Source organism: Accipiter gentilis, chromosome 4, assembly GCF_929443795.1.
Source record: "Accipiter gentilis chromosome 4, bAccGen1.1, whole genome shotgun sequence".
Lineage (NCBI taxonomy): Eukaryota > Metazoa > Chordata > Aves > Accipitriformes > Accipitridae > Astur > Astur gentilis.
The window spans coordinates 8,508,368-8,522,783 of record NC_064883.1 but is presented as its reverse complement, the minus strand read 5'-3'; the positions used below and the strand labels follow the sequence as shown (position 1 = coordinate 8,522,783).

The 14,416-nt window shown below is 43.6% G+C and overlaps 1 protein-coding gene across 1 annotated transcript in view; it reads right to left on the bottom strand.

The window, feature by feature from the left end:
* The window catches only part of ANKRD28 (ankyrin repeat domain 28), a 126,898-nt gene extending 113,276 nt beyond the window's left edge, over positions 1-13,622 (bottom strand). The window contains exon 1 of the mRNA XM_049798090.1: positions 13,528-13,622. Within this exon, the coding sequence (XP_049654047.1) occupies positions 13,528-13,554 (27 nt within the window). The 5' untranslated portion in view covers positions 13,555-13,622. The remainder of the gene's footprint in view (positions 1-13,527) is intronic.
* Between the last annotated feature and the right edge of the window lie 794 nt (positions 13,623-14,416).

Sequence of the window (14,416 nt, the reverse complement as noted above, 5' to 3'; positions counted from 1 at the left end):
ACTGAAAATAGATTAACCTTTTGTCTAGTCTTATCACTGAGAACCTTTGTACAACATAATGCAAAAAGCACAACAAAAAGTACTCCATATCTCTTAAGATAGGGAACATTAAGTACAGAATAGCAAAAAAATTATCATAAATGTAATTTAATTCACAATGTTGAACCTCATTTTTAAACACCAATAGCCACATAATACAGGTGTTCTCAAAACTTTACAAACTTTTAATAACTTTCATTTATTTCAGCATAGCAAGTAAGATTCTGCTATCCTCTCATATTCCCTCCTCTTACAAAGAAAATCTAGAATCAGATACTTAGGTAAGTTTTCTTAAATATCAAACTACTTTTCTTACTAATGCTTTGCAAAATACTTATTTATTAAATGTCTGTCAGCCTGTTTCCACTTCCATCCCCTCCACACTCCCCCTTCCCCCCCACATCCCAGTGTTCATTTGTTTGTTTTACACTTTTATGTCACCCATGTGGGTTTTGACACCTACTAGAAGCAGCACCAGTTACTATCCTCCAGTCACCTGCTCTAGAGCCCAAAGCAGAGACAACTGACCTACTCATGAAGTAGCCCCTGAATGACCGCCTAAGATTTTTAGGCAGCTATTAAAAAAATTTAATGCGGTGCTGATGAGCAGTTTCAAGAACAAGCATGAATCAGAAGCTGTAACCTGACCTTCACTGAGTCTTCCCTGCTTACTTCTAAAAGAAAAAAAAACAAAAAAACACAAAAAAAACACCAAAACCCAAACCCCAACCCCACCCCTCATATCCCCCCCCAAATAATTAGGGCTAAGGGCCCTGACTAAAATCTTCCATACTCTTTGCTTTTTAGTTCAAAATACTAAACATAGAGGTGATATGTAGATAACTATTTATGTGAAGTGCAATTTTATTAAACCCTTGTTTTCCAGAGTAATTATTCCAAGTGCATTCTCACAGTCAAAAGACATGCTCTTTTTTTTTTTTTTAAACCAAGGTTTTTATCATTGTTTATTCCAGAAAATTAAACTAGAGTCAAATGCATGAATAGCCTCATCCATAACCCCCTGGATTAAACAGCTTTGCAGCAGGATCAAACTGGGAAACAGAATGAAGTGAGGAATAGTCCATCTTGATAAAGTTTTCATTAATAGCAATTCAAAATGCTATCTTTTCTAGCTGACGATAAAAATATTTACACAACCAATGCTCTTCTGTTGTGGTATCCATACAACCATACTAGGTGATCTGTGGAATACAGAACAACAAGTTTAACTATTATTTTATATTTAAATTTCCTATAGAGACAAGATGAAAAAATTTCTTCCATTACAGAAGACTTAAATTCATTCTTAGACTGACATGCTTCATTAATTACTACTTGTAGAGAAATGACCAATTACTATTTTAGTTTATTTCAACTTAAGTCATTTTTCGATGAGTGTCTTTTCTTATATTTCCCTACCCCAAGCATATATCTCTGTGCAGGGAGATAGAGGGATCACTAGTCACAACAGGCATGACTCCAAGCTGTCACTGGATGGTGTCCAAGAATTAGAGCTGCACACACAGAAGCGTACAAGGGAGTTAAGTTGAAGGGCTTTCTGTCTATACATGTTTCTATGAGGGAAAAGGCTGCAGCAAGCTCAGACTACTTTTGGCATATAGTTTTCAGGTAACTGGACTACCTGAACATGGTCTTATACTTTCACTGTAACCTCTTGAGAAGAGATGGAAGGCAACAGAAAGTTTGTGTGATGTCATTTTCAGAGCTGTAGTGGTAAACTGTGAGTAAAAGAGCACGTAATCAGCCTAAGAGGAGAGAAAAACAACTTTAAAATGCTGCAAGAAAACTGGCGCACAGTTGTCATATGGGAGATGGGAAAAAGCTGAGGGTCCTGAAAGGCAGCACATGGGGTAAACAAGTATGTTACAGAGGAACTTTTCTTGCTTCAGTGTTTTCATAGTCAGTGTAAGTCAACGCAAGATGTTATAAATAGAAGCAGACATCCTTAAGACCCTAGGTTCTCTCACAATTAAGGAGGAATTCACAACCACACTCAAACCCCAAAACAAATGGGAACCAGACGAGAAAGTTAAGCATGTTGCTGAGTTTCAAAACACATTCTAAAAGGTTTCAGGCCAACAGCATTAAAGTTACTTTCCGAGAGAAAGAGGTCCAAGGCAGACAGACCACACTCAAGTTCCTCCACTCACCCCTCCGCCCACAAACCAAAGGTTGCTCACAGAAGACACCTCTTCTGTGATTATAGGACTTCTGTCACAAAGGAAGACATTAGAGTAAGTTTATCTGAGCCAAAACGCTCCTTTGTAGTTTCTACTTAGGAAAACTTTCAAGGAACAACTTCAGTCATATGCTAACCTAAATAATTTGTCTCTCCCCTCCCTTTTCACCACTTTGCAGAATAAAAGAACAAGCGACTGCTTAAGCTCAGCTGCAACCAAATATCAAACCGTGGCCTTAGGCAGGAGATCAGAAGCCAGTGAGTTTCAATCATCATTGTTAGAAACTTTGCAAACAAAAAAAAAAAACAACCCAAGGAGAAGCATGTCATTAAACTCCATCCTAAAATTATGAAACTCCTACTCTTTCATGAAAATTTACCTACTCCACATGACTTTAAAGATTGGGGTTCATTCAGGCAATGTACTCTTATTTCTCACACACACAGAGTTCCCCTACACCAGAAATACATCAGCATTCAGTAGTTCATGTATCTGTATTTCCTTCTCCTATCTGTCAGCTGAAAATGTTGGCCTTTGCTGTGGTAGATAATTTCCCAAGTCACACAATTAGCACAGTTTTGGCTGTTAATTAACCTCTTAAAAGAGGAACAGAATAACAAGAAAAACATATCCTAATGTTTCTGCCTGTACTGAACCTTGCTTGTTACAGGTCATTTTCATTGTTTCTTATCTAGTGAAAGAAAGAACACAGTGCAAATATACACCAAGCAGTTGCCACCTCACTTCTGCAGCCACACCATACACTATGCAAAGTAAGAACTTAGCATTTTTAACAGGCATCCTGTGACGGGATACACTGCTTCACAGCCATAGTACATGTCACTTCACACAAGAGTAGGTCATGAAAGCCTGAGATCAAATGACATCATTCCAACAATTCCTCTTCTTCTCTTCAGTTATCCATCCTACTTTTACAAGTTACTTAAATAAGTGGTGTCAGGCAACATCAGGGAAGTACTAGTGGGCACTGAAGTCATGATATATAAAAAAAAAAGGGGGGGGGGGGCTTTTGTGAACTTGTCTAAAACACATGTATTTCAGCGAAGGCAATAAGGGCTCCTGCAGCACAGAAGGCTGAACTCCAGACATTTCTGAGACCTCTTCTGCAGGCACATTTGTTCTGTCTTTTGGTTCAGTTAACTGGGGCCGACTGCTGCCACAAGACCGAGCTTCAGGCCTAGAAGATTTATTTCTGCTTGTGGTCATTCAGGAGGCAAAGAGCCAATTTTCTAAAGAACTTATTCCAGAACGACAGTTCCAAAACGACTTTGCAACACCTCCAAACACCACGGAGGAGAGCACTGCTAATACTGGTATGGCAAGCTTCCAGGGAAGGGGAGCTAAACTTCTCCTCTGACAGTCTCCACAGACACCGCTGGCATTGCTATTCCTCCTGTCATTTGAACAGATACTATTTCTTTGCCTTATGTAAGTTCCAGTGAAGAACTTTATAGAAGGAAACGTATCTCACTGCTCCCTCATGTAAGGGGTTGGATGTCGAGACAGGAAACCAGTCTGATACCCTAAATGCTTATAGTATTTTGTACAGCCATTGCAAGAGAGAACCTTCCAGATCAAGCTGAGGTTGAAATGCAAAGATGTAATCAATAGCTTTTTAACAGTCATCCTAATTTTACTGCAAAATTCTTCTACTACTTGTGCTCACAGAGTCACAAACCATGGTACTTGACTTTGATGCTAGTAGTTATTCTTTAATTATGTATGCAATGAGTTTAATACTTTGATTACTAAAGCAGTTTTAACACATATGCAGAGCATTGCAGGAATTTTACCAACCTTCAGGTGAGGAAACCTCACAACTAATCTGTTCAAATGCGAACTATGAAAAATATCACTTTTTTTTAAGCAATTATAGCTTGTTAAATGTTGTGAGTCTTTAAAAAAAAAAGCCAATTCACAATGTGCAAAGTTGAAGCCCTTTCAAAAATAAAAGATGTGGCTGCATGCAGCTATATTTGCCCTTCCAAGATGACTGATTTGATATACTTTACCCAAAACCATTTTTTGCATCTCTGGGTGTAGAAAATCAGAAGGCACTCTCTTGCCTGTATTATTCACAGTGTTAGTTCGAGATTATAGATGCTGGGAAAGTCCCCTTCCTGTGCTGTAGAAAGGTGCAGAAGGTAGGAAAAGGAACCAATATGTTGAAGTCATTGCGAACAGAGCTCCACAGGTTATCTGAATACCTGTTGGTTTTTGGATGATCCTTGACTACGAAGCGCTTAAGTTCATTAGAAGAAGATTTTGCTGTTCACTGACACTGACAATCTATGATATATCCTAACCATTTCTGTCCTCATTCTCACTTTAGTGCTTTACAAATCCCTTCACCTTTCTTTTGCTCTTGTTACAAAGACCTTCAAAGAACTGCTCGCTTGGGCTCTATTTCTTCCGGAGTAAATAAATTTGACTATTATCATGCCCGACTGCAGTAATTATAATTTGTTAAGCTTACAGTAAAAAGAAGAATAGACAAATGTCTACAGACAAGTCATAAAATGTTACTTATTCTTTACTTGAAAAGTTCTATTTTAACACAACTACTCAGTCTGTGATCTAAGTAGTGTTCGTAATCTTTAAATGGCTGTATGCTTGTGGATGGAAAGAAACAAAGCATCATGGGGTAGGAGTGGAAGAAATAAATGATGAGCTGGCTGGTTACTACAGGATCAGAAATGATAGAGGACAGTAATGGCATTTGCAACCTTGCAGGTGACAGAAGTGAGAAGAGAAAGTGTTCTTCTGCAAGTCCTCCTTAATACTGAAGATTATCCCCCAGAATGAAAGAATGCTTAAAAAAAGCAACAAATACAGCAGAGCTGTAAAACAAAATACTGCTCCTGGAACCGAGACAGGAGCAAAGGAAATGAAAGCTATCAGGCAGTACCAAAACAGGGTTCTAATTTGGCAGAGAGACTGCACAGCAACACAGCATCAAGCGAAAGACCTCCTCCTATTGATCCTCATGTTTCAACAAACATAGGAAGAACTGAACAGAACTCTGCAGTCACAAAGGAACAGAGGTAAGGGGCAGGGAACGCCATTAACATGCTATTTCTGAACTGGTTTTGCACCATGACTTGGGACATTTTGCTAATTCAAAACAATGAGTAATAACGTAACCAGAAAAATAAAGTTAGCATTTTGGTTTTCTTCATCTGTTTATTTTGTGTGCTTTTCCTTCATTTTGACCTACCAACAATACTTTGTGGGGTGACACTGGCGAGAGAATGAAGCATTAGCAGCGCTAGAGAAAAATCAACAGACACCACACAGGGATCTGAGGCAGGAAAGAGACATCCGTGCTCAGGATGAAAAGAAAAACTTTGCATAGACTACCTGCCCATCGTGAGCAGTAGAAAGAAGCAGCAGATGACCTAAAGATGGGACGCGGAAGGAGAGAATACCAATTACCCCTAACATTATACAAAACTGAGTCTGTAGTGATGGATTTAAATGACTACATTATGCATTAGTTATAGATTATGTTAGTATATAAATAACTACAGAACTTCCTGAACATGGTTTGTTTTTTTTTTTTTACACCCAGTTCAGCCGTCCATGACTCAAGTAGGTCCTTCAGCTAGGAGCTAGGTATATCCTTGGTCTCTTGTGCTGCCCGCCACTGGATGACCACGTTCCTGAACGGAAGGTTCAACTTCCACCCTGTTAGAGGTACCAGTACAGATGGAGCTACCAAATGTAGAGGGCAAACCGCAAAATCTTGAAACAAAACACTGAATTCTTCACAATTGCTAGAAATTCTGTAAGCCCTAAAAAGGCTAATTTTGGCCTCAATGCTTTAACTACTGCAATTTCATTCTCATTTTGTCATGCTGACTAGAATCCTTGCTTGTGTCCCCTTCTCTTCCTTCATTAAGGTACTGTTCTATCTTCACTTTACCAAAGTAAAAAAAAAATAATCCAGGTGTATCCATGCTTTCTTCCCTGCACAGGACGGAAATGAAGTACAGGATTTCAGCACAAAGTGAGAATGAACCTCAAGTATGATTGCATGATTGCAGAATGACCAAGAATAACTTGAGGCAAATGCTCATCAGCTGGAATTAGGAAGGCCATTAAGTGACAGTTCATTGTTTGAAAGTATGGAAACATTAAACATTTAGGATGGCTTCACAACAGTTCAGGACAGTCAAAAATAGACTAACCCACGCAAACAGGCAAAGTTATCCACAAAACCTGAACATTCATTAAATTCTCCTAATACGAGTCAGTTTACGATTAAGAGGCATTCTTTCCTACTCTGGGGCAGGAAAGCATCCCCACCCACCCCTGTAAACACAGTTCTGAAGTTTAACAACACAAGATTAAGCAAAGTGGGGGTTTTTTCTTGTTTTACCCAAACCCCCAGTTTTAGGATAGGCAGACCTTTGCTTTACACTTCTCGAATTCAAGTATAGTTTCAGTAATTCAGTGAGAAAGCCATTTAAGTGTTCAGGCTGCCCTTCACAGGTAGGCTTTAGTAATGTAAACAACAATCTGCTTACGTGGTATTATTCACTCAATTCACATACATACATTACTCTAGAAATAACCAATGAAAATGTAAGATTATATTCAATTCACAGTAAAGAGCATCTCATTATTGTAGGAGAGAAGCCATTAGGCGCTTCAGCTAACAAGTAGTTCCTCAATCTACAAGGATGCTACAGAAAACTATTTTGCCCCTCTTTCATTTGCATATCACTGCTGATGCTTCCTATTTAACTCTCTGCACCCACTCAGCTGGCTACAAGTCTCATCTTCCTTTCTCTCTCAGCTACTCAGTCCCATAACTCTTGCCATAGCTCTATTTTTTGTACTGAAATGGGTCAGTGCTGTATAATTCATCAACACCTGAGCAATCACAACTGAATTAACATGGTTAAATGGTATATTCCCACCCCTTGGGTGAGAGTGCTAGTGTCGTTACAAAGGAGAGGAAGAATAACATTCCTTGATATTTCGGAGCTTAAATATTAAGAGCCTGTCTTCATTTGCACAAAGGATAACACCAAGACACCTTATTTCAGATTCATCTTCAAATGCCAATTAGAACTTGTCCTCCATCCCCAACAACGAAGGAAAACAAAACCCTCAAGAATCAGCACCGTAAGCATGCTCCCAGCACATAGCAATGGACTGCTCTGTTTATTTTTTTATTGGTGTGAAATGTTTTGTGATTTATGTTATGATACAGGTTATTTAAACACAAACATTATAAATAACTTTGAAAGAGTTAGTCACTGTAACTAAGGCAACGAGTCTCCCACTCATTTTCCAGAAATAGGAAGAGAGGAATAGAGGTAAGAACAAAATAAGAAGTTGGCAGGAGCAAGAAAACAAATGATCAGATATTAGTTTGACCTCAGGAAGGCCCAGCTGACTAGAGAAAAAATAAAAGGTACAGCAACTGAGAAACAAACTAGCTGATAAAAGATGAGGTGTATAACACTAAAGATATTTAATTTCAGTCATCTTATTCCACAACCCATTTCAGTGAACGGAAACAATGACAAATCTGGGAATGTAACAATCCACATCAGACTGCTAGTTCAGAGTCTCAGCAGCTACTAGTTTCCTACAGGAATCATCGACTCTTTCGTGGGTGCTAAGGAAGTCAATTCTTCACAGGCAAGCGCACAGTTGCCTCATCCCCCCCCCCCCCCCCCCCCCCCCGATATTTGCATCCAAGTAATGGTCACAAACCTTCGATGCTATCTACATGAATAGACCTTTATACCTTCACAGAAGGCCACTGAGTTAACAGGATCTGCCATAAGGATCTGGCTGCAGAATCAATGCTTGCTTTGTTTCTCCCCCATCTTTTTTTCTGCTTTTTTTTTAAAAAAAGTTTATTTTCTTGACTGAGAAGAACTGCTTGTTCACAAGTCAAAAGTTCCCGAGTTATCATCAGGCAATCTGATCCCCCAAAAAGAACACGGGGCAGAACCAGGTTCTCTCAACACATTCTAATGGAAGGGCTGGTAATTACTTCATATAACAAGATAAACAGAGTTCAGTTACTCAAAGTTTTCCATCAATTAAAGAAACTTATCTTTTCAGTACACGCGAGTTCTCACCCTGGGAACACAAGAATTAACAATAAGACTTAAGGCGTCTTGACAAGTATTACAACTCCCTAATTTAGTTATCCTGTATACAGTTAAAACAGATTAGATGCAAATTTTAGGAAGAATGTGTGATGGAGAATAGAACACAAAGAGTGGTTCTCAACTTCAACAAGATTCTCGAATGTAATTTTTTTAAAGAACAGTAACTTTAACGTAACTTCTACCAAAAAAAAATTAAACACGATCTCATTAGGCTATGTCTGAACAGAATTTGTAGAGCAGTAACATGTAATTCCATTCCCACCATATCCCTCCCTCATCGAGCAGCAGCAGCTCCTTTTCATCACCACAGGAGACCATTCCTCCTCTTAGTGTAACAAGGAAATAGTTGGGACATTTATTCTTGGCATGAATTCTAAAAGAATGAAGTCTAATGTTGGCAGTAATGAAAATAGCAACCATAGAGGCATTCAGAGCGTTCACTATGACACTGCAAACATTTGTTTAACTGCCAATTGAACAAGATCCATCTCAGCTAAGAGAAAGATATAAATGGGCAATAAAGAAGTCAGTGCTCACAGCCTTCAAGGACTTTCAAGATAAGTGGTCACTCTAATATCTTCATGCAGTTGTTCATCCTCTGATCCTTTCCACTCACATCTGACTTGTGGGAATAAATGCATTGCCTCAAGCACAGCCTAGTAGTCATACAGAAAAATCCCATACAAATTCCTTTCAAATGCCCATTATTATGAGCCCTAAGATTTCTTCCTACTACATATTTAAGATTCAGAGAAAACAGCAAATGCATAATTAAAACTATGATGTACTGAAAGAAAAAAAATAAAGCTTTACCAACTGTAATGATGCTGCATCCAACGTGCTTTGCCACAAATAGTTATAAAGCTACAAAATTAAAGAAAAAATTCAGCCAGTTTTGATCAGAGCTTCATGCATTTCAGCAACACTACTGAAGTGTAGGCTTGTGCTAGCCTAAAAGACAACCTGTAGGCTTGTATGCAGGTAACGCTTGTATGCAGGTAACGCTTGTAACAGAAAAGCAACAAATCCCTCAGCTATTAGGCAATCCAAATTTCACCTACCCACTAAGAAAAACTAGGCTGTCAATTACTCCTTAGGTATAAGAGAGACTAACTTGCAACCCTCTAAAGCAAGAATCTACCTGTTCTGGGAAACAGTTTATGTACCTAGAAGCTATGATAGCCTTTCACAATTAGCTCTACAGAGTTGAGGGGGCTTTTGTACAGGACAGACCAAGGTATAGCATTATGGAGACTCACAAGCAGGTTGCTCCTTTTTCTTCCCCCAACCCCACAAAAAACATCTGATAAAACATCAGTGAACCTTGACCTAAATTTTGCTTTCAATGCAGTTTCTTACAGGAGAGTACCACAGTGTTTCAGGAAGAAACAAACTTTTATAGTTTCCTTCTCACTTGGCACTTCAGCAGTTAAAGCAGCTTCTCATCTAGAAGAACCTGGTATACAAGCACCAACCTATGCAGATAGTACGAAGGCAAACAAACTGAAGAGCAAATATCTTAATCACAAGGTACACTTACTGTATTCTTCATCTCTACCTTGAATGGATTAACCTTCAGCGACAGAATTTGCAGATTTGCTTCCTCTGTTTTTAAACTTTTCCATCCAATATTGCACAACAAACCAAGAGCAACAAGAACAATCTACAGCTTCTAACTTGACACTGGAATGATTGCTCTTTCTACTGCAGAGTTAAAGTTTGCTATTGAGCCTTACAGGTATCAACTCTGTTCAATATAGTTCAATTTAGCCTCAAATGAAATTTTTGCCAATATGTCTTATGGGTTTTTTTCATACCTAATATACTTTGAAAGCAAACATTAAGTCACTTCTGAAAATGCAATGTACACCCTCAATTATTTCAAAACTTTGAAAGATATTCCTACCTCACAGGATTGCAAAGCAATAAAGCCTAAGCAGTGCTAACACAAATTTGTAAAGAATGTACCTGCTGGCTGCTTGTTGAACCCAAGGAAAGGCCTACTCTTCTCAGTGCATGAAAAACCTTTATTCTGAAAGTTAAAGGTATCAAATCAGCCTCCAAAGACAACCAAATATTTGAGCTTCACAAACACATTAAGCATCTGTAGGATCAAAGTTTTGTTTATCAGTGTGCTAAGTAAACTAAATCAACTGCAAGCAGAACTGGGATTTCACCCTCTGAGCTCAAATAAGAGCCTCAGAGCAGAATTTCTCACCTCATTGTAAGTCCTCACTGCAAACTAGCGTAAAAGCAGCACTTAACTTGAAAAACTAAACTAAACCAAGTGTAAGAAAATATCAAGCTGCTTGTATGCCCTAAGTCTACCTCTCCCCAGCATAATTCTGACATTTAAACAAGTAACGCAGAGCCCTTCTACATTATCAAAGAACAAAATCAACAGGTTTATGCTGATTTTGGAAAAAAAAATAATCTTGATAATTACATTAAAGTAATACTTAGTAGCATTTTTGTTCCAGACAGTTATTAGTATGTCTGACTGTTATAGAAGGAAACTAAGCAAATCACCTCCCTCCTTCACACTAGCTGAACGGTACAAACAACAGAGCAGCCTTTGCGTACCCTCACCAGACAGCCACCACTTAAGACAGACAGACTCACTATAGGGACTACAAACGTACATGACAATTTATTTTAGTCTAAATGAACACATCACTATGAAGCAAAGTATATGGTTCAAGCAAACAAGAAGCATGTTTCATGAAATACTGAAGATAAACAGCTCTACTTTCATATAATACCACAAGTTGGTTTTTATAATGAGCAAGTGGTGTTATAATCTTAGCACAGCATCTAGTCCTGAAGTCAAGACATCTTGCAGCATACTGCACACGAACACTGACCTGGAAGAATTATTTGTAAATTAGCAAAACTAAGATAATTCATGCTAATTTGATTCCTCATTATTTTTGACACTCTTCAAGAAAGCAATTTTAACAGAATTTGGTTTGTAATAACTGATTTCTCAAGCAACTGACACTTACCCACCAGAAATACAGCTGCTGCTAAAAATCACTCCCTCCACAAAAGCCTCTTCAAAACCAGCACTCCCCTCCCTCCCTCCTTTCCCTGCCCCTAGCACCCTCCTTTTAAGTGAAAGAATACTTCAATTCCCAGTGCATCAGTGCACCTTTATAGATCCATGAGGCCTCTAAAAAAAGTCCACCTCATGCTTCTGGATTAAAACCTGCATTACGACAGAAGCTGAATGCCTCACAGGCATTACTCTGTCAGCCAATGGTCCCACATAGACTGGTACTTCACCTCGGCATCAGTCAATAGCAGGATCCTTCCCAGAAGAAAAGTTCTGAAATGCAGCACTTTCATGTTAACACAATCATGATGATGGGGTTTTTCTGAGTTATTTCACAATGATTACTTGCAGAAGAGTTGTACTTCTTGGATTTAACAGAAGGACTTATTTAATAGAAGAGATGAACAAGTGTTCTGTTCCTGTGGAAAGCCTCCCATGAAACCTAAAAGGAAACCTAACTCAAAGATGCTACATGTATTTCAGGTCTACAATTGTTGCTTATTCATAGATGAAGTTCTAAAAAAATATGAGACTTCACCAAGTTTACACACAATACAACAGAACATAAAGATCCCAGCCCCGTATTGCTAAACGTTTTTTTACAACAAAATCCCAAGGGACCATGCAACCTAAGTGTAAAAAGACAGAGGTATATATGCAGACCGATGAAAGGACTAGCAGGTAACCATGAGCTGAAACTGATCAGCATAATAAACAGACACAGGATACCAGTTGCCTAACCACTGCCAAGTTTCTAGGTGGTTTTTTTCTGTGGTGCTTTTTTGGGGCGGGGGGGGGGAGTGTCTCCAAGCTTTACAGTCAGTTATCTTAAGGAAGAGTATGGAGGAGACCAATAGCAGGGTGTATGAGTTTTCACAGTGAATTTGGTCTAACACACATGAAAACACAAGAGCACACATTTTCTAGCAAGCGCCTTTTTACGGGAGGCAAACTGGCAGAGCAGACCCTCCCACCTTTGTATCTTGAAACTGCACAGGAGACAATAGATAGGACAGGGGAGACACCAGAAAAGGACAGAGCAGCGGAGACAAGTGTTTTTCATAAGCTGGGATGGAAAGCGAAGAGTCTAGCAAACAAAGAAGGGTGTGATGCGATGAAAGCCACAAACCACTACGGGCACGAAGAACCTTCTGCTTTGCAGAAGGGGAGCACGGACTCGGGGAAGGTTTGTCAGGACCACGGAGGAGAAAGACACAGCAGCCGAACAAAAGACTTTAAAGAAGGGCCTGAAAGGGAAAGGTGATGCGGGGAGGGGCGGGCGGGCAGCTCCCGGGCACGTGAAACTGCGAAGGGCAGCACTGCCCGGCTCCGGCAGGAGAGGAGCCAGCTCCCGTCCCCGGGCATGCCGCCTTCCGCCGCGCCTCCCAGCCGCCGCCGCCGCCGGCTGGAGCCCCGCACACCGGGCAGTCCCTCAGGCCCAGGCTGCCTCGCGCTGCCCCAGCGGCCCCCAGAGACCTTTCCCTTCCCAAAACACGGGCGCGGGGCCGGGCTGGCCCGGGGGAGCCGGCAGACACACACGCCCCGCCGTCACCCCTCCCGGGCCTCTCCTCCGCTCCCGAGGCGGGGGACACGGCAGGGACCCGCGGCCGGAGCAGCCCCGCGCGGGCAGGGCGCCGTCCCTCCCTCCCTCCCTCCCTCTCTCTCGCCGCCCCGCCGGGCAGGGGAGGGGAGGGGCGGGCGGGCTCCCGTGGCCACCTGTTAGGCCCGATACCTGCGCGGGGCGGCGGCCCCCGGCCGCCCAGCGGGGCCACCGAGGGGGCACCGGCGTCCGCACCGGGAGCACATGGCGCCTCCCGCCACCGGGCGGCCGCCACCCAGCCCCGTACCCGCCGGGCCGCGCCAGCAGCCATGCTACCTCCCCCTGCCCGCCGCCTAGTCTCACACACACACACACACACACACACACACACACACACGCCTGCATGCACAAGCACACCCCAGCGAGGAGGGGGCGGGGAAGGGCGCGCAGCCGCCGCGCCCGGCGGCACCGGGAGAGAAGGGGGGGGGGGGGGGGGGGGGAGGCGGGCGACGGCAGCCGCCCCCGCGCACCCACCTGCTCGCGGAGTTTGAGGAACACCATGGCGAGGCCGCCGCACCGACCGACCGGCCGCCGCCTCCGGCCACCAACGACTCGGCTCCGCTCACCGCCCCGCCCCCCCGTCGGCCACGCCCCCCTCCTCGCCCGCCGCCGCCGCTGCCGCCGCCGCGGCCGCCGGCGCCACCCCGCGCCGGGGCCTCGCGCCGAACTCGCGGGGCGGTGGCGCGCGGCGGGCCCGCCAGGGGCGGGGCCTCCTCCCCTCCCACCCCCGCCCCACCGGCCCCGCCCCGCCCCGGCGCCCCGCCCCGCCGCTCTCCTCGCGCTCCCGAGGAGCTTCCTGAATTAACCGCCCGCCGGCATCAAAGGCGCCCGCCCGCGCCGCCGGCCGCGGCCCCGGCCCGCACCACCAAGGGCGGTGCTGATTGGTCCGCAAGAGGCGGGGCGGAGTAAGGGCGGCGCTGATTGGCGGGGCGGGCGAGGCGGGCTGGCAGGGGGAGATAACGTGAGCTGGGCACGTGGGGGGCGGCCAGGCCAGGGCCAGGGCCGGGGCAGCCGCGCGCTTCCGTCAGCAACCGCCGTGGTTTTCCTAGGCCTGCTCTCGGCGAGAAAAGCCCCGGGACAGGGGTTATCGGCACAGCCGGGCTCGGGGCTCGGCCCGAGGCGGGCGTCCTCCGGCACCCCCGGGCTAGAGGCAGCACTCGGCCCCTGGCCCCCCGGGGGAAGGGTCCGGCACCTGCCCGCGGCCCTCCGGGGATGCAGCTCACCCACCACCCCAGAGCCGGTGTGAGCCCCTTCGCTGCCGAGGGGAGAAGGCGTCACCCGGCTCCCACCTATTTATGTCAGGCACACGTTGCAGAATTACGGTCTCATCTGCTCGCAGCTCTGCTAACGGAGGGATGCGTTA